The 20,041-nt window shown below is 29.8% G+C and overlaps 1 protein-coding gene and 1 long non-coding RNA gene across 4 annotated transcripts; one reads left to right on the top strand and one right to left on the bottom strand.

The window, feature by feature from the left end:
* Positions 1-6,003: 6,003 nt before the first annotated feature.
* LOC111030161 (transcriptional repressor protein YY1-like) lies at positions 6,004-10,952 on the bottom strand. 2 transcript variants are annotated; one of them, XM_022309536.1, is made up of 7 exons: positions 10,484-10,952; positions 8,303-8,472; positions 8,072-8,198; positions 7,770-8,004; positions 7,533-7,702; positions 7,315-7,465; positions 6,004-6,048 (listed from the first exon to the last, which is right to left on the bottom strand). In XM_022309536.1, the coding sequence occupies exons 1-6, from the start codon at positions 10,825-10,827 to the stop codon at positions 7,333-7,335; spliced, it is 1,179 nt and encodes a 392-aa protein (XP_022165228.1). In that variant the 5' UTR covers positions 10,828-10,952; the 3' UTR covers positions 6,004-6,048; positions 7,315-7,332. The 2 variants fall into 2 exon arrangements, with proteins under 2 accessions (XP_022165228.1, XP_022165227.1); XM_022309535.1 differs by having other exon boundaries at positions 8,072-8,210; positions 10,484-10,951.
* Positions 10,953-11,190: 238 nt separating this feature from the next.
* Positions 11,191-19,640, top strand: LOC111030162. Of its 2 annotated transcripts, none has more exons than XR_002604077.1 (3): positions 11,191-11,538; positions 13,259-15,079; positions 19,626-19,640. It is a non-coding gene; the product is annotated as an uncharacterized LOC111030162 (long non-coding RNA). The 2 variants fall into 2 exon arrangements; XR_002604076.1 differs by lacking the exon at positions 19,626-19,640 and adding an exon at positions 16,030-16,683.
* The last annotated feature ends 401 nt before the right edge of the window (positions 19,641-20,041 follow it).

The raw sequence follows: 20,041 nt of genomic DNA, 5'->3' as shown, positions 1-20,041 counted from the left end.
GTATAATGTAAGAACTATCCACTTATCTATAGAATATAATAAATTAATCAAACTGATCAAATACATATATATTATGATGCCTTCGTAGTTCATAAGCATATAATTCGTATAGGTAGGTATATTGGTACCTACTATAATAAATGTAATATATATTTTATTTCTTAGTTCCTACTTAGCTATAGTATACACAAGTGTACATAATAAGCACAAGTCGTGTGAAATCTGCAGTAGACTATCAGATTACATACATGGTAACAATTTATAACGAGTCAATATAATAGTATAATATACTTCCCAGCTCGCTACAATCTTGTTGATATTTTATATACTAAATAATATTCCAAACGATTCGTCAAAGGACCAAGAAATCAAAAAAATTGAAACATTAAAATCGGTGGTGAAACATTTCGCAATATTATTAATACCTATGTATAATAAATATTCTAAACCTACCTGTTAGATATATTACTGCGTGTATGTCCCCGCAATATTGGTAACGATAGTTGGCCAATAGATCGGTGCAGGCTGCACCGTGCAGCGAAGGGGTACACCGATTTACGCAAGTCCCGAGTACATAACAATAAAATATGCGTATTTATTTATATGGGTACCTATACATTGCACTATTAAACACAGAGAAAGAATAAACAATAACAATAAACAACGAAATACGATTACATCACAGCCGCACTATTATTAAATCCAACGAAATTCACGAGGAGCTCGCGACCCCTTCCCGACGGGGAGGAGAAACCAAGACTACCCGCCCGTTGCGGACTCTGTCGCGACGACGAACAACCATAATGCAATATTCGTACATATTATATACATACATAGGCACGCACATAATATGTATATGCACAGTGTATAAAACCTGCCCGCTGGCGACTACACAGAGGGCCGATCGACCTGAAGATGACTATACGTATGTGTATATACAGGACGCTCGACGCCGCACTAGCGCTTCTTGCGATTGCCGCTCGCAACGAAAGTTTCGACGACTTTCCGCCCTCGCTTTAACCCCGTCACCCCCTCCCCATTTCAACTTTATACATAATACACACATGATATTGCGCTGTGCCCCCGTATATAATATAATGTGTGTACGCATTCGAGACTTGTCAATTTTTGTGCGCTTATATTATATTTTGTCATAAATATTAAAAGATTAGAATATTTATACGAAAAATCGCAGAATAATAATGTAGGTATAAGCGTGTTTAAAATGTTTAAAAAATATATTTTTTGTTATCAAAATGTTCAGAATTTGTGAATATTGTTTACAATAAGTCGATAACCATAATCTCGGTAAAATTATATTTTCAGTTAGAAGTTCATATAAGAGCTTTTATTTTCGTAGTCAATTTAAGCCATTTTAATAGAAGATTCCTTACAAATAGTTCTATCTCAAAAAAAAAAGTTAGCTGGAAAGTTACCTATATAATTATACCTATTACTATAATAAGTTATTTATAACCATGAGATATTTTGGTTTTTTATTACATAATTTTTCAATTATTTGTGCAAGTATGATGCTAGGATGACACAGTGTCTTCACTCAGAATTGTTCATTAAATATAACACATCCATTACCATGAAATACTCGACAACTACTGTTTAGGTACAGCAGAGCAGTACCCATTGGTCAACTTTTAATTTTAAAATTATAGTTGTATGAGCATTTCAAAATTGTAAAATGTTTATATATTTTTAAATGTTCATAAATCACTTAAAAATGTAAATATAAAAACCCATACCTATTACCTATCCACTAGATAGTATTCTTGAAATATAGCCATACTTTACACCAATTTTATAAAATCTGGAAACCCGGCAGATATTACAAACTACCTAGCTGTAAAATTCAGTTCATCCATTCCTATAGGAAGAATATTCGAGACCATTGTGCCTAAGTTTTGAAACAACCCTTTCGGTGGACTCAATCTGTGGATCAACATGGTTTCTTCTCGAGTCGCAAATCGATTTGCAACCTACTTAATTTTTTGTTGACCCACCTGTGACCTCTTAAACCAAATTACTTCCATAAAATACTGGTAAATTCTCATTTCTCCAATTTTATATCTCTAGTTTCATTGACGAGATAAATGCAATCTTTTAAATCATTTAATAATTACGTATCAAATACCTGGAGTTCTGGGCCACATGGAATAGCTGGGCCTGTTTTATTTCGCTGTTGTGACAATGTGACATGTACCATATATTAAACCGTGGATATATATATGAATACTTGTTATGTTCTATTAATCTGACTTAGTTATGCAATAATAAACACATATTATCCTATTAATCTGTCATATATAGGTTAAATAAAAACCTTTTGGTTACATTTTTCTGGATGTTTTTGAAAATAACTATGAATTTTTTTTAACCTTTGGAGTAGCAACTAGTTTCACTTTTTTACCAGAAAAGATGACAAAGAAAATTAGAGCAATTTTTTGTACTACCTATAAAAAGTGTTTACAGACACAAAAAAACACACTCACACATTACTGTGAAATCAATAAGTACATTTATCGCTACGCTTAGAATTTAGAATATTAAAATAATAAAAAATTCCTATTTGAGTATAGGTAGACTTTGAATCTATCGTTTTCGTTTTTAGTGAATGGCAGACTTTATTAAAATTAACACTTTTATTTTCCTGATATTGTACGTTGAGTTTTACTTAAATTTCAAAATAGTACAATATGGGAATGCCAATATGCCATAATAAGACCAAATATGACCTTTAAATGAAAATATTTTGCTTTAAAACTGTAAAAACATTAAATATGCACAAATATTCCCTTAATTAATTTATATAATTAACGCACTCACATGAAACATATTTTATGTTGACTTAGCATAAGTACCTACTAACCTACAGTATAATCGACCAGTAAAATATTATGGAAAAGCATACAAAGCCTAGCCATATAATTATGGGTCTGCGTACTTATATACATATATTATAATACCTAAGCTGGCATTTCACAGTTACAATTTTAACAATTATAATAATACTTCAGGGGGATGAGGTGACCGAGTGGTCTGACGCGTCCGCTGCGACGCAGCCGGTCGCGGTTCGATCCTCGGCTACCGGGCGGCATTTTTCTCCGGACAAGTCACGGTGACCGGAGAACAAGTGCTGCCATCCCCCACCCCCGGGGCATGGCAGAAACCTACGGGTGCCCCATTCGAAATTCTGCCAAAAACAAACACACACGTGTTCCCCCCTACCGTTCCAAAAAATATACAATACAAACTACAATACAAATCCTACTACAGCTAATGGCCTCAGTTGCCGAAGCTTAAGTTCAAAAAAAAAAAAAAAAAAATAATATTTCAATCGTAGGCACAATGAAACAATTTTTTTTTTGAGCAATAAGTAAACAATTCTATAGTTTATTAGATAGGTATACGGGGTAAATAATTCTTATCTGTACAATTCATGACAGATTTTATGACGTTAAATTCCGCAGCAGAGCAGCACCGTACGTAAAACCAAGCGTAAGTAACCTGCCAAAATGGTATGAAAATATAATATCTACCTATAAAGGTCGTGTTGTTGTTTATTTTATATGTTACATATGTATAGATGCATTTAGACGAACATATTTTGTGACCTTTGAGATTTCTCGGCCGTTTTTGTTTCGTGACATATAGTCGCCGGCCTACAGTACGGTTAAAGTTATTGCGTCGGTTACATGGGCAAAATCAATACTCTCATTACATTCATTGGTTCGAAAGCGAACGCTTCATTGATCACACTTTTTTTTAACTTATATTTTTTCCCGTCGACATCGTAAACGTAAAGGCAGTCAGCTGGCGACGATCTTCCGATCCTCGGCGCCTTCAAATAATAACCCCGTGAAAATCTATCTGCATTTTTTTCTATTTATACAATTTTATTATTTTAATATTCAGCTGCAGCCATAGGGTATAGGTACCAACTGATGTTTTTTAATATAATATAGATACCTACTTACCTATACTGACTAACTATATAATTATTTTGCGTAGAGTGTATTCGCTATAGATAAATTACAAATTAGCCCCTTGCAAGCCCTCGAAAGTCTTTCAAGCTTCCCAAAAATTTATGAAAAATAATTGTAATATTTTCCTTTACACGGATGTCCAATAAGTATGGCCATTGAAAACTATATACCATTTGCCTATCTACCAAAATAGAATATTTTGAATATAAAGTTCCTTGTTTGAGGAATTTCCTATGCATATGAATTGTTTGCAATTATTTTAAATGCAAATTTTATAAAAACCGAGGAGCTCGCTTTTCTTGCATAGTACCTAATTACCTATAGTAGTTTGGAATTCAATGATATCACCATTACCTACTTATATTATACAAAACGCCTTAGTAATGTCCCGGATTTTCTGGGACAAATCCCAACAGTTGTCCCTGATTTCCGCCTATTATCCTCAAGGAATTTATAAGTATGCAGTATCACCTATACAATAAAATGATTTTATGGATAAGCCATTAATAATATTATAGTTACAGTGGCACCGTGAAGTAATTCGAAATACATTAGGTACCTGTTTGACAGCAATTTCAATGATCGACTTCTATCATCCTACGTTTACTTGTGCATCCAATAATGTTCATTATTTAACTTCCAACTATATCATAAGATCCATAACCAATTAATTGTAAGCACATGTGTGAAGTGTCAAAGGTAAAGCTCATTTATGGCGCCTCCCAGATCATGTGATAATTGAGGTGAGTTTTGCAATCGATAATAGCTCGAAAACGATTTATAAAATTACAATACGTTCTGGAAAAGTGACATTTTTTTATTGTTTTATAGTGCATTAATCTCTATTTGATAACTCACCTACACTTTAGACTTCAATAGCCTTTTATCAACTGGTCACTAATACAATTATTATTGAATGAACAAACCAATTTTAATACGATCGTCATAGTTAAGTAGCCAGTAGATGTATTCATTATTATGTAATAATTAGTCTTAGTGTATGTGTATCATAAAATATCCCTGGGCTGTGGCTGGTCCGGTTCATTATCTTATAATCTTATTATTTTCTGCAGAATAGAGAAATATCTCGTAACTCCCATGGCAAGGGACTTAACCACAGTGACTGTATACCACAGTATCATACAAAAGTACACACTATAGACATATAAATGTATAGGTCTATAGTTCACAGACCACAGTCATATTAATTTAATAGAAAGTAATTGATCTTCTTTATTACTTTTAGATCATAGTTGTTTTCAGCTAATAAAAACTATTCAACTCATTGGGAACAAAAATATTAAATAATTAAGTATTAAGTTTACTACCTAAAATGTTATTAAATACATTTGCAGAATTAATATATTTTATATCCCTAAATCTTATTAAGAAGATTTCTAAATGTATATTATGTAATACCTTAATCAATAGAATATTTTAATTCAGTAGTGAGTTGATTTATTCAAATACTTAATACTGTGAAAATAGTGGTAGTCATTATAATTTATAAATATAATATTTAGTATTCACATTCTACTACAATTTGTAGTATAGAGTATAACTTTTTTTAGACATGATAAGAGACAACAAAATATACTATACACAATACATATAATAAAATATAATATATCAATTTATCTTTACATTTAAAAATATAAATATATTACATACATATACATAAATGATTATCTAACATGATCACTGAAAAAGCAATATAAATTAAGTTCCTTAATATAAGTTAAAAAAAGAGAAATTAAACTTAACCACATTATTTGCTCTCTATTATCTTTGCAGTCTTATTTAAACAACTAAAAAGTTGTATGTATGTATAAAAAACAATTTATAATTTTTTTTTTAAAAATTAATTATTAACATATCAAGTACCAACACATTCAATGAGAAGGATTTTTTTTTAAATAGGTATTTTATGAATCTAAATATACTTATTACTTAGTAGATATGTACAAAATTCAGCATTATAATTTTGCTCTTAGAGTAGGTTTTGATTTCAGTCACGTGCTTTGAGGTACAAATTATCATCACGTTACACCTGAAAAAAATTTGTAATAACAGAAATATTAAAATTAAAATGCTAACAATTTAATAAAAGCATAAAGTAAATAGTATGCAATTATCTAATTGCCTTTAGTAAAATAACTACTGTTTGAAATATACAAATAATGAGGCTGAAATGACAGTTCTAACTAAACACAGTAAGTAATAACTAAGCAGGTTTTTTTTTTAAATTTTTTTGCTTAGTCGACTACAAATTAATAAAAAAATTTTAATTTTAATTTTTTTTATATTTTTTTTAAGATTATATTATGAATTTAAAATAAATACTATCACTGATTTTAATTTTGATTACAATTACTTTTGTACTGTAACGTATTCTAAATTAATAGCCAACACAATTTATAAAAGACAAGATGAAACCAGAGATCCAAAAAATTATATTTTGTATCAGAATTAATTTTTCTGAGTCATAACTACTACAGATAAAAACTAAAAAGAAATATAATATTTAAGATATTTTAATAACAATTTCAGAATCAAAATAATATATTTTTTCTTTCTTAAATAATTTTTATTTACTTAAGAAGAAATTTCATTAACATGTTTTGTCTCAGTTTTATAAGCGTGTAACATACCAAAAGTATGTCCAGCAGTCTTCATTAAATTTTGTTAGTTTTAATATTACAGTGAACTAACTTTAACTTAAAGGTAATACTATTTTCTGTAGTTTGTTGGTATATCTTTTCAATATACTAATTTTGAAGCTAGTTACAATACATAAACCTCTTCAATATTTAAATTGATAAAACAAAACAATATTTATGAAAACCATGAAACAGGCGAAGAAGGATGTTGAGTCAATTTTTTAATACTTGTAATTTATAATTAGTAAAACTTACTACAGTTATTAATCTACTTAAAGTGATATATTTGAGATTTTAATACAAATAAATAATAAATAATTTAATATAACTTTTCCATTTCAATTGATAAATTAATTTCTACTACTTGATATGTACAAAATAAAATATTACATATTATAATTATATGAATTAAAATTTTACATATAGTATGTGTCTAAAAACAATATAATATCTATAAATACTAGAGGAATAAGTCAAAGGTATAAGACATTATAAAACTCGACAGGGCAAATAATTTACTAAGTGTGAAACACCAACAAAAAATTAAATATTAATTTCAATGTTTTCAATTGAGTTAAAATAAATCTAAGTTATGGGAAGTAAATAAACTAGTAAGAAAAACCTTAATTTACAATAACAATGAAGTTGTAACTTACTGTGGCATATATATTACATTACTCAGCGTAAACAATAAAATGCTGATGATCAACCTCAGGTATTTCAACATTGACATACTGTTGATTTAGATCATCTTGTACCTGGCTTATTGACCGATTTGAACTAGGTCTTGGTCGCGACATATGCCTGCTACAAAATAATAATTTTTGTCAATATTTATATCTAACTCATTTCTTAAACAAGTTACAATACATACTTTGCTTTAGCATGTGTTAGAATATGAGACTTCAAGTTAGTTGATTGGGCAAACTTTTTGTTGCATGCATCAAATGGACACACATAAGGTCGGTCACCGGTATGTATCCGTACATGAGTTCTGAGATTGAAGTCTAATGAAAATCTCTTACCACAACCTTCAAAAGTACACTGAAAAAATGTATAATGCAATAAATATTAATGAAAAATGGGTTTATTTTAATCATGTCTTGTATACCTGGAAAGGTTTCTCCCCAGTATGTACTAATTGATGACGTTTTAGTTTTGAACTCTCGACAAATGCTTTACCACATTCTGCACACACATGAACACGGGGTCCGTGAGTATGCAAATGTTTTCGCATAGCTGAATTATCGCGGAACATTTTTGAGCAGTTTTTGTTTGGACAAGCAATAGTACGGTCCATTAGTTCTGAACTATAAGATTTTTTCACTTTTGACTTATGTCCAGGTCTATAAATGTTACATCATTATCATATTAAGGTTAACTAGTATAAATAAAAAGTCTTATTGAACATACCTAGCAAAATCGGAGAGTTGTTTTGGATCACTAAGGTTAATTTGAGGTATTTCTTCAGAAATAGTTTGCTCAGTCATATATTCTTCATAATCAGGATCAGGGTCAGGTTCGGGGTTGCTAACTTCTTCTAAAATGTAATCTATATTATGTTAAAGGATTATTTTATTTTTTGATCATCTTGAAATAATCGAACAAAATTTAAATATGAATTATGACAAAGATAATCTTTACCATCATCTGTCCCGGAAGCCCACATGGTTACAGAAAATTCTCCTTCTAACGTTCGAATTTGAACTTGTTTTTGTTCCCATTTCCTTGGCCGACCAAGTGGTAGTGGTTCTGGTGGTGATGGAACATTAGTTTGTGTTAAATAATGATCTTCAGTATTTTCTTTCTTAAACCTAAAAACAATAATTAATATCAATGTTATTATTTTAGCAAAACTTATAGTATATATTTCAAATGTTGATTGAAGACAAAAATATTAATGAAAACTAGCCTTTCACAATCTTGAGAATGACTCAAAACAAAATACAATTGTTTATCAATTCATGATTTTTAACTTGTACAAGCTTTATTTTCTCATAGATACATTTATATTTATTCAAATATTATGTTAGTTAGACATTTGAGTAAAATAAATCGTTATATTCAATCAATTTGTGTTCTCTTAAATATTAGGTATAACAAATGGGAGTCTTTCTCTCCTCTGCATCAATTATTATTATTAATTATTATTTCCTCTGTAAATTTATTTATAGTAACAGTACACAACATGTTGTGTAAATTATAAATATACCCATTTTAAATAAATAAATATTGTATTTTCAAAATTATGTGAATTAAGGAGTGACATCCTTATTGATAATAGAATGTTTTTTACCATAGTCGTCAACTAGTAGATAATTATTTCCATTCAATACATTTTTTTTAATAGTTAGGTTAATTTATATCGGATAAAATACATACAATAATATAATACAGTTTAATGTTTATCAATAGCTCTCACACTGCTCAGAGAACCAATTACTAAAATTACTTGTTTGTTAATAAACAGTTTTACTTATTAATAAGAAATATTCTGATTAATAGTCATCTAACAAATTAAAATGTTCTACTAAGGAAATAGTAAATGTTTGTTAACAATGGCTATTAACATTTAATATACTGGGTTTACTACCAATTTAACACTCATTTATAAACACTTAATTTGTTTATTAAATTATGTTGGATTGAATCTTTTTTTTCGACATGCTAGGAAGTACTTAAATACACATTTAAAATTGAATCACACATAATTTTTGTACAGTTCATTAAAATATGGAAATCCTATGAATAATGATTACTAATTAGTGTATACTGTAAAAAGGGAAATACTTAAACAGAATTATTATACACGAATATAACAACTAAAGCTAAAAAATATTAATATGTTATCATGTTTTGTAAATATTGTATTTTTAAATATACGATCAACAATATTTATATAGCATCTAAAACTAAAAAAAATTTGTGAAGATTTTTAAATTGTACATTTGTACATAACTACTTAAAAGTTATTTACATCTTTTGTTTCTTTCTGTTATATTCTATATTATATCATCTAATCAATATGATAACAATCTTCAATCATTTAAGGAATTATAACATCGAACTATATAAAAATTCTATCTTAAATAATGGATAAAAATATTTTAATAAACAATAAAAAAAAAACGTAGGTATTAGGTAACTGATAAAATCTGAAATGTCACTTATTTCTACTTATTCAGTAAATCCATTAATTTAAGATTCATAGTTAAGCCTGTCCAAATATAGTATCAAAAGTATGCATTGCTATTCTAAAAATTCAAATAATAGGTAGGTACTATAAGTGTAATGACTCAATCATGCATCCATTGTATATGATTTAGGATGCTTACACTGAGGGTTTTAAAATTTGAAATGTTTCAAAAATTAATTGTTTATTTCTTAGCCTTAAAAAAATGTCACAATTTAACCTGACATAAAAAGCTGAGTGTACTAGCACATTGATGAAAAAACGGCTTACAGTTAAAATAAAAATTCTCATTCACAATAATTTAAAAGACTAATAACAAAAGATATAACTTTCCTAAAGTTTGACGGTGTTTTAAACATTGTTTTTATATTTATCAAAACTAAATAACTGTAAACAAGTAAACATTTTACTTAATTCATGGCAAGAACTAACAGAGGAGTATACTGAAAACTGTGTCCAACTTAATAGTGCATTGTGTACATTTGTAATTTGACAAGATTCGGTGATAAAAAGCAGAACACTTCTAGGTATACAGACTATGGAATAGGTTTGAAGACCATTCAAAGTATGGACAACAGAGACCGGTAACGGTGGCAGTCCACCGGTGGCTAATTTGTGTACAAGCGGTTTACCTTGATGGTCCTGGGCTTTCAGGCTGGGCATATAGCTCTTGGGGCACGACGCTCTCGTAAACATAAGTGAGCTGTCCATCATCTAGATCTTGGTGGTGAGGGTGGTGGTGCTGATGGTGGTGATTGTGGTGCTGGTGCTGGTGATGTCCTGTCTGCAAAAGCATAGTGGTGTTGTCGTTCTTTGGCAGCCCTTGGACGGGCGTCATGATTATTTGCCGGCCGTTCTGGTCCACTACGGTGGTTTCGACGATCTCGCACGGCATCTCCACTGGTATATGCTCAGTCAATTTCAGATCATCATCACCGTCGTCTTCGGCTTTCATGTAATCTGCCGGCGACGCCATTTTGTTTGTTATTGTTTATAGTACAAAAAAAATATGTCGCACGCACGTCCGAGCAATGTACGCGCGAGGAAAATGGCGACCGCCGAGTATGCGCGTGTGTGCGTAGAATGTAGATGGTCGACGGACGGACGGGTAGTCGAACGACGCCATTTAATGAGGTAACAAAGTATTTTATGGATAGATGGCAGTGCGCCGTGGGGTCTAAAAAACCGTATTCAGCAGCAGTACTGCCAACCAAACGGGTAGTTGTGAACCCTCGTTCCTCGACTGTTGGTGGCGTTATCAAAATTGCCTGATTCCTGATGCCTTGCGAACCGCATCAGTGCATCACTGCAATAGAGTGGATGTTTTGTTTATGGTACACATACACACAACACACTAATACACTATTCAATTGGTGTTTGGTATTGGTGAGTGGTGTAGTGTACTGACTACTGGGCATTTGTGTCTGGCGTCTGGTGTCTGGCGTCTGGCGTCTGGCGTCTGGAGCCATCCCCAGGGCCCAACGTCCATCGTCACACTAGCAGTCAGCGAGGCGTCATGACAAAGTCAAATAAAAATATTAACATTAAACATTTTGTTTAATGTTTGAGTCATTGGACTGGGCATGTTACGGTGGCCGACGCAGACACCAGACGCCAGACTTTGGCACAATGCACTGCAGTTCCACAAAGAAATGTGTCAACGAAAATACAGGACATTTTGTAAGTTGTAAGTATGAGCATATACCTTACTCTGAGCTTGTACTATGTATTAGGTAACTCCTAGAGTACCCATTGGTCTATGAGGTTTCGACTGGCCAGTGTTTCAATTCAGTAATTGGGGAAAGTTTAATCAAGCAATTTGAAAGTATCTAGGTAGGTACCTATTGTCATTTTACCCATACTGCCAGACCTAGTTGAGTCTCGAAATGATCTGTAATTGCCGATCGTTGCACATCATACCTATGTGTAATAATATACTGTGCTTATCTTTATTAATAGGTTTATACAGTATCAGGCATCACCTGGACAATGTGGTTCTGGGGGGTTGCAATGATATTAAGTGTATGTATTTCGTATAAGTTCTTATTTGGAACAATACTTTTGCTGTCTTGCACTATAATACTCTGTTCAAGCCACAGATATATAAACATACGTATGTTTATATATCTGTGGTTCAAGCTTAAAAAATTGTAGTCGTCAGCCAAATTGTGCCAAAGGGTGTGACAATACTAAACGGCAGGTGTACAAATAGTTGAGACGGCGGTAGTGGTAAAACAGGTGTTGCCTGGCTGCTGCTTGACAAACACTGGTCCCACCAACTATATACATTTCTTCATCTGAACAGTATAGTGGTCGTGTATTACGTATTTTATTTTACTGTGTTATTTATTAGATGAAAGTATGAAACACATTTCAATTAAGTGCGTGTAAAAAGTATCTCGCTTAAAGTTGTGTTTTCCTGGAACCTAAGCTGACGTTATATTATGACTTGTTTTATTCTCAAATGAAAATAGCTTAATGTAGTAGCTAAAATAAAATTGAATTAACATTTTTTTATACTTACCAAAATCCATCCACCATATATCTTGGATACATATCTTTATTACAACCTTTGTTCTTTGTCAACAATACATCTGAATTTCAACACATATGAAGAACATTGCAATTCTAATCTTTTTAGGAAGAATTTTGTATACAGTATAATATTCTAAAAACATTTTTGTTTCTAGCATAAAATCCTTTAATTCAATATGTATACTCTTTAAATAACAAGTTATTGTTTTTTACTTAAGTATTATATACAATTTACTCTAAGTAATTAATTTAAATTTAAAAATAATTAATGAATATTATATATTATTTTTATATTTTTATAAATTAGTGATCATACTCGTATTCTTGTGATTTACTCTTGTAATGAATTTGGTATGTTGTTTAAATATAGGAAAAGTTAGCTTAGTTATGACAAGTGTATAGCAAAATAATCTAGTTCATCAAAATCCTTGAGTCTGGTTTTTAAATGTTACCTGATTACGTTTTCAGCTTACCAGCCTGGTTATTTTATCATTTATGCTATTGTTTGATATTTTTCTATTCACTGTACCTGGCATATAATTTACTTATTACCTTAATGTAACAAAACATTATAATATTGTAGATAATGCTAACAGATTTGATCCCCCCAAAAAATCTGTATTTTTATTAATTTTGTAATATTATTCTATAGACCAGTGGTTTTCAAACTTTTATTATACACAGCACACTGTACACTTCAAAAAATGTTCACGGCACACTGACCTTTTTTTTAGATGAAAAATTGAGGCATACTTAATGGATACTCTCTTCACACCAGTGTGCCGTGGCACCCAGTTTGAAAACCACTGTTATAGACTGAACTTTACCATGTGAAAGTCTTCTGATGTATAACTAGTTGTTTTTGTTTTTAGACTCACCTATCCCTATAGCAATTCATAATTGATGTTAGTGGATTGAAGATCAGAATACGGCGGCTTTTAAATACAATGGCAATCAAAGAAGAAATAAAAATTAAGAAAGTTATTACTGGAGAAGAATGCACTAATAGACTTCAGGATGGAGTTCCTCTTTTACATCATAGAACCTTATAATATGAAGTTGTATTTGTGTCAAACACCCTGTTGCCAACAAACTATACAAGCGATATTCTATCAGCTAATGAGGTTCCTGTTTACCTGCCATCTGAAGTATGAGCAATCAAAAACATGGAATGAGACTGCGTATCAACCTAAGTTTGTACGTTTGCTTACCCGAGTTACAGAAACATTTACTGCCGCCGTGTTACAAGGCCACATCACCCATTTTGGTCAATTCACACAGTGTCATTCAAATATTAATTATTTGGAAATAATTTTTTCATTTTATTACAAAATAATTCTTGTATTTAAAGTCATACTCATATCTCTATAATTTTTTTTTTCAAAAACATAATGTTTAAAATTGTAAAGAAAAATATTATATAGTTACTCCAGAAGTTAGGTTATTGCAAAACTGCATTTAATAGCTAAACAATTTAATATTCTATTAATCTTTAAGGTATTATTATCATAATAAACTAAAGTTAGGATAACTTGGGCTTATCATAATAATAGTACTTTAAACTTCAGTTGAAAACTAAATTATTATCTGTATTCAAATAAGAGTTAAGTTAATTTACTTAAATATATGACCATTTAATATTTATTGGGTAATTTTTGTTATAGGACAACCTATTTTTTAAACTTTCTCCTATAGTTGAATATGTTTATATAAAATAGACATCAAAAACAATCTAAGTATAAATGTGCCTGGAATATTCTCTGCTCAATTTTAATTTATAAATACAAACTATTTTAAACTCCTAATCTGAAGTATGTTCACTATACAATTTTAAATATATTTTTTCGGTAAAAATTCATTTCATGGATACTAACTATCTACTTAAAAATGCATTTTTTTATTATTAACTACAAATACATATATTGTGTGTTCTAAGCAACCGTGTACACTTTATCACTCATTAGTCATTAGTCATTACGCTGTTAATTTATTTCTATTATGTTTGCAGGACATCAAACTAAACTAATGGATTATAAATTCCTATGACTTCAAATTTTTTCTACTCATAAATTTTGCATATGCGCAACAAAACTTAATTTTTTTTCAATAGGCAACCCCTATTTGAAATATTTTTGGGTTGATGGATAAATTTCTAAAAAAAATTTTATTTTATTCTAAACACCCTTATCCAATCAAAATTATTATTATTAAAGTAATAAAATATTTACTATTAATGAATTATTATTTTATTGTTACACATTAAGAAATAACATTACTTAAACATGTATTTTCAGGAAATAAAATTCTAAGATTTTATTTTTTTTTTAACAATACTGTCGATATTATAAATTTTAATTTACAAAAATTACAAACAAACTTTTCAATAAATAGTTCGGAAACCCCCCGTTGTATACAGTGCTTACCTCAAATCGACATAAAAATTCACGAGTAGTTGCTAGCTGTATTTGATTTTCGTGTAAGAGGTTACATGCGTGTCTAATTGTATTCTTGAAATCTTGAATGTTGACAGGAGGATCAGTAAACAACACATTTTTCAAGTGTCCCCGCCAAAAAAAAAATCTAACAGTGTTAGATCAGGTGACTTTGTTGGCCACTCAACTGGTCCATGTGTTGCAATCAATTGTTCACCAAATTTTATTCTCAAAAATTTTTGGACTTTTGGGTTATTATGAGTAAGTCCCATGTTTCTGTGCCTAAAGATAAATCATCGAGGAGTAATTGCGGGTGTTTACCAGTTGCCCCCCCAAGGCTATTATCGCGTTTTTAAAAATATACCAGTTACCCTCACATGTTAATATATACACAATACAAATATACAATATATAGCTCGTAAAATAGAGGAGGTAAATATACAAATCATAAATAAAATATAAAGTTCAAAATTATAATAATTTGTCAACATAACATGTAATTTTAGATGCGTCTGAGTGGATATAATCATCGAAAACGTATGAATTGTAATTTAGTATGTTAAAAGAAAAATGCCCTGACTTTGAACTTGAATTCAATCCGTCAATTATTGTATCCGATAAAATAAATATAAAAACAAAAATATTAGTAGATTAGATTTTGTAAAATCGGTTATTAATTATTATAACAAAACATTTGTATTTTATATTATTTATATGTTGACAAATTATTATATTTTGATTTTGTTCTATTTTATATTAACAAATTATTATAATTTTGAATTTTATATTTTATTTATGATTTGTATATTTACCTCCCTTATTTTACGAGCTATATATTGTATTTGTGTATAAATTAACATGTGAGGGCAACTGGTACTTTTTCCTCTAGGTAGTTTGGGGGGATTTGGTATAAAAAAGGTACTTTTGGGGGCAACTGGTACATGCCCGCGTAATTGCAAATCATCACACAACAAATCTAAAGTAACTTCTTCCTGTTAAAATTCCGTCATATAAATGGGTCCCTAATAATTTCCCACCAATCAACCAACCCATATAATTGTACCTCAACATGTTTGGAAGTTTGTAAGAACAACCCAGTGGGGATTTTCATTCGACCTAACGATTATTTTACATATTTAATGTTCCATTATTATTAAATTTACTTTCATCAGTCCACTAAATATTATTAATTAATAATGAATAATTTTCAGACGTCACCATAAACCAAGAAGTAAAATGTAATCTTGTTTCTGGGTCTGTTATGCGAAAATGTCGATCAAAGTCTGGTTTGTAAGGGTGTAGTTTGTCTGTCTTAAATATCCTGTGAATTATAGTTTTAGGCGCACCATCAGCATGTCTAATGGACGAACGTGGGTTAATATTTATTTATGCTAAAACTTGATTTTCAATAAAAATTTTAATTTACACGAGGTTGATGTTGAGCAGCATTTGTTCTATTAAATGAACCATTTTTTATCAAAGACTTATCAAAATTTGAACTATAATTTTATACTAGGTACGTATTGACAATAACGAACAAAAATCGCAAACTAAGACCGCAATAACACATGGTTCTAATAATGAGTCACAATACCTCATATGAAAATAGGTACTTAACTGATAGTATTTTAATAGATACCTAAATATAATTCTGATTGATGGAAAAATACCTACACCCAATTAGAAATAAAATTAATGTTTAAATGTCGATTTGGCTGCACACGATTCTATACAACAAAGGGACTCTCGAACAACTTATTGAATAGTTTATGTTTGTAATTTCTATAAATTAAATTGTAAATAAAAATGTGTAGTATTGTTAAAAAGAAATTAAATAGAAATTTAGAATTTTGTTTCCTGAAAATATATGTTATTTCATAATGTGTTACTATATAAAATGAAATAATAATAATTCATAAATAGTTAATAATTTATTATTTTCATAATAATAATATTTATTGTTAGCTTAGAATCCAATAATACGTAAAATAAAAAAAAAATTCCAATTTTTTAAAATTATATATATACCTCTAATTTAGCCAATTTTGAGTTTAAAAGACAAGTTGATTCATAAAAATGTCTTGAAAAAAATCGATCAATCTAAAAATTATATTTAAATTAGAGATAGTCATTTAAAAAAAAATTAAGTTTGCGTACTCATAATACATGAGTTAAAACAATTTTAAGTCATAGTAATTTATGATACATTAGTCTAGATTAATGTCCCGCAAATAAAATTGAAAGATATTTGTAGGATAATGACTATTAATGAGTGATAAAGTGTACCCTGTTTCATGTGACACACCGAATAATATTAATTAAATTAAGCTATATTATGTCTGCATGGTATTAATTGTAATACCTACATTTTCTGGTTTATTAAAAAAAAAATATTGTATTTTCATACCTATTTTATAAACTACTTATCGTCTATTTAACTATTATTAATTTATGTTCGTTTTTTTATCTACTTTTAAATATACAGTATACCTATTACCTACTAATTACTATGTTATAGAAACCTTAGGTGTTAAATTTAATATGTTATACTTGAATTATCTCCAAAAACCCGGGAGCCAACTCAAGTTTAAAATAAAAGTACCTAATATAGGAAATTTAGGTTTTCTGGCAAGTTCGGTTTGACCAAATTGTGCAGTATCTTATTATGATTTAAGATTTAAAACTACTGGTATTGACATTTTTAAAAACACTAGCCCTAATATCCCATGTTAATTAATAATGAGAAAACTTTTCAATAACATAAATTAAATTATTGATACCTACATACTGCATATTGTTATTAAACTTTTCCTCAAATACCTATAAATTGTTAGTAACTAGTGTTTTGAACAATGAACATTTTAATAATGTTAAGTGTTAACACAAATCGGAGAGGTGATTAAATATTAATACTAAAAGTTTAAATCAATATTAGATGCTTACACTCAACTAACTCAATTCAGTATGGTCATTACTCATTATTATTACCTCATTAATTTTGATAGTATAATTTTCAATTGTGTCGAGCAAGATTTTTTTTAGTTTTCTGAAAAATGTAAAACAATTTGTGTTATTATAAATGTTTTAAATATTATATAAGGTTTAAATAAATTTCCATGCACAAGTATCATTACTAAAGCCTAGCAATTAATGATCTACATTTCTGACCAGTAGGTAACAATGCATCAAAACAATTTTAAAATTGGGTAATTAGTGTTCTGTAGAAATTAGAAAGTTGTGGTGAGCTATATTTTAAGGGTAAAATATAGCAAAATTTATACGACGGAATTTAGCTGACCTGTCGGGTTTTGTGGCAAATAAACAAACATCAGTGTGTTGAATATAATATAATCTCGAGATTCTATCGCCCATTATATTATTGAATGGTATGTTATTGATCAGTACAGTAGTGCCATAGAACAATAGTAGTGCACTTCTGTTTGCACAATAGTATTTAAGTATATTTTAAATTATAGGTACCCAAGATTATTTTAGGGCTTTTATGTGAGTTTTTCTCAGCGAGGCAGCGGTCGAAAGTCGAAAGAGAAGATCTTTAAAAGTAAAATAGTAATCGGTTACTTTCTGTTTTCAAAATCAAGTACTTTATGATTTAGACTTTTATTTGCTCATAAACCAATTTTCTTGTCTTATTTTAACAATAACAAATGAGTTACATCATGTAGGATATGCCATCTCTATCCATTCATTTTTTTTTCTATTCTACTATATGTCTATACACATATAACCTATTAAAAATACATCACACTTCTCAAATGTACATAATTATTTTTATAACAACTATGAATATTAATTTGATAATTTCAATAAATGCCTTTACATTTTTATTTCAACAACATAATATTATAGATTTCAGACATCGTAGTATCGTCCACTCAACTAGGTATTAAAATTACTAAATTAAATTTGTTTGTGTGTACCTTCCTTTCAATGTTTAGGTAGGTATAACAATAATTTACACATCAATACATCATTCCGTATTTTCTTAATAATTTTTCACGTTATACGTATTGATTTTATGTATCATTAGCCGAATGACTAGGTATATCTTAAATTCCCTAAGTTCTAAGTTTCTAACTATGGGCTTACACATTTTCTAGGATAGAACTTTGTGAGTGGTGGCCGGTGGGCTAACACTATATAAATAAATAAAATTGCAGCAACCAATCAGTAGTAGATAGTCTGGTAGGTATTATCACAATTCACAGATAATATATAAGTCAGTGGCGTAGCCAGGATTATTTTTCGGGGGGGGGGGGGGGCTGATCAGTTTTATACGCAGCGGTGGTTTAGTTTTTGATCGAATACCTTAGACCATTAAAAAACATTTTTAATTTTATTAACATTTCGGGGGAGGCTGCAGCCCCCTTAGCCTCCCCCCTGGCTATGCCACTGATATAAGTATACCTATATTATCTATGGGTATTTATGGGTATTATACTAATGTTGAGTAGATAGGTAATGTTTAATATTCGGAGAATATCCCAGAGTCTAACGGTGATGTTAACTTGTATTTTGTAAATTATAATGTTATTCATGGAACTAAACTTTCGCCCTCATTTTTTTATCGAAATAAAATTTTAGGAATAAAAGCTAGTTATGAAAAATAGTCTTAAGTTGCCTCCACATTGTTTTCCACTTTTCATTTCGTATGTTCGAATACCTTGAACTATAGTTTCTGTAGGAACTATAGTGTTTTATTTATTTAAAGTAATATGTGATAAAGGTAAAATATTTTATCATTGTTAAATTGGTTGTTGTTTTGTCATTTTCGGTCTTTTGGATACAGGTATAACGCCTTGCACGATACTTATCCAGATTCGACGTGGAGCGTACATTGATGAAACTTGGTTTTAAAGTCGCCAACCCACAACCTAGATTCGGAAATCAGAGCATGTGGGATTTGTAAAACAAAAAAAGAAAACAGGGAAGAATAATTAACAAAGAGTTGTTGGGTGAATTAATATGTCTTTAATTTAAATATAAAAAGAATAATAATTAATTTATGGGCAAGAAAAGCTCACATGGCATAAAAACTTTGTCCCAAAAAAGAGGGGCACCAAAAACCAAAAAATAACCCACAATAATAATATATAAATGCATTATAGCAGTGTATCACGGCGCGGCTCCACTATGGTTACGAGCGTACTGCGTACATAATAATAATAATAATAATAATATACACACATAAACATAGCTTAGTTT

The sequence above is a fragment of the Myzus persicae genome, unplaced genomic scaffold (assembly GCF_001856785.1).
Source record: "Myzus persicae strain clone G006 unplaced genomic scaffold, MPER_G0061.0, whole genome shotgun sequence".
NCBI lineage: Eukaryota > Metazoa > Arthropoda > Insecta > Hemiptera > Aphididae > Myzus > Myzus persicae.
Note: the sequence above shows the minus strand (reverse complement) of the source record. Positions and strands in the feature narration are given on the sequence as shown.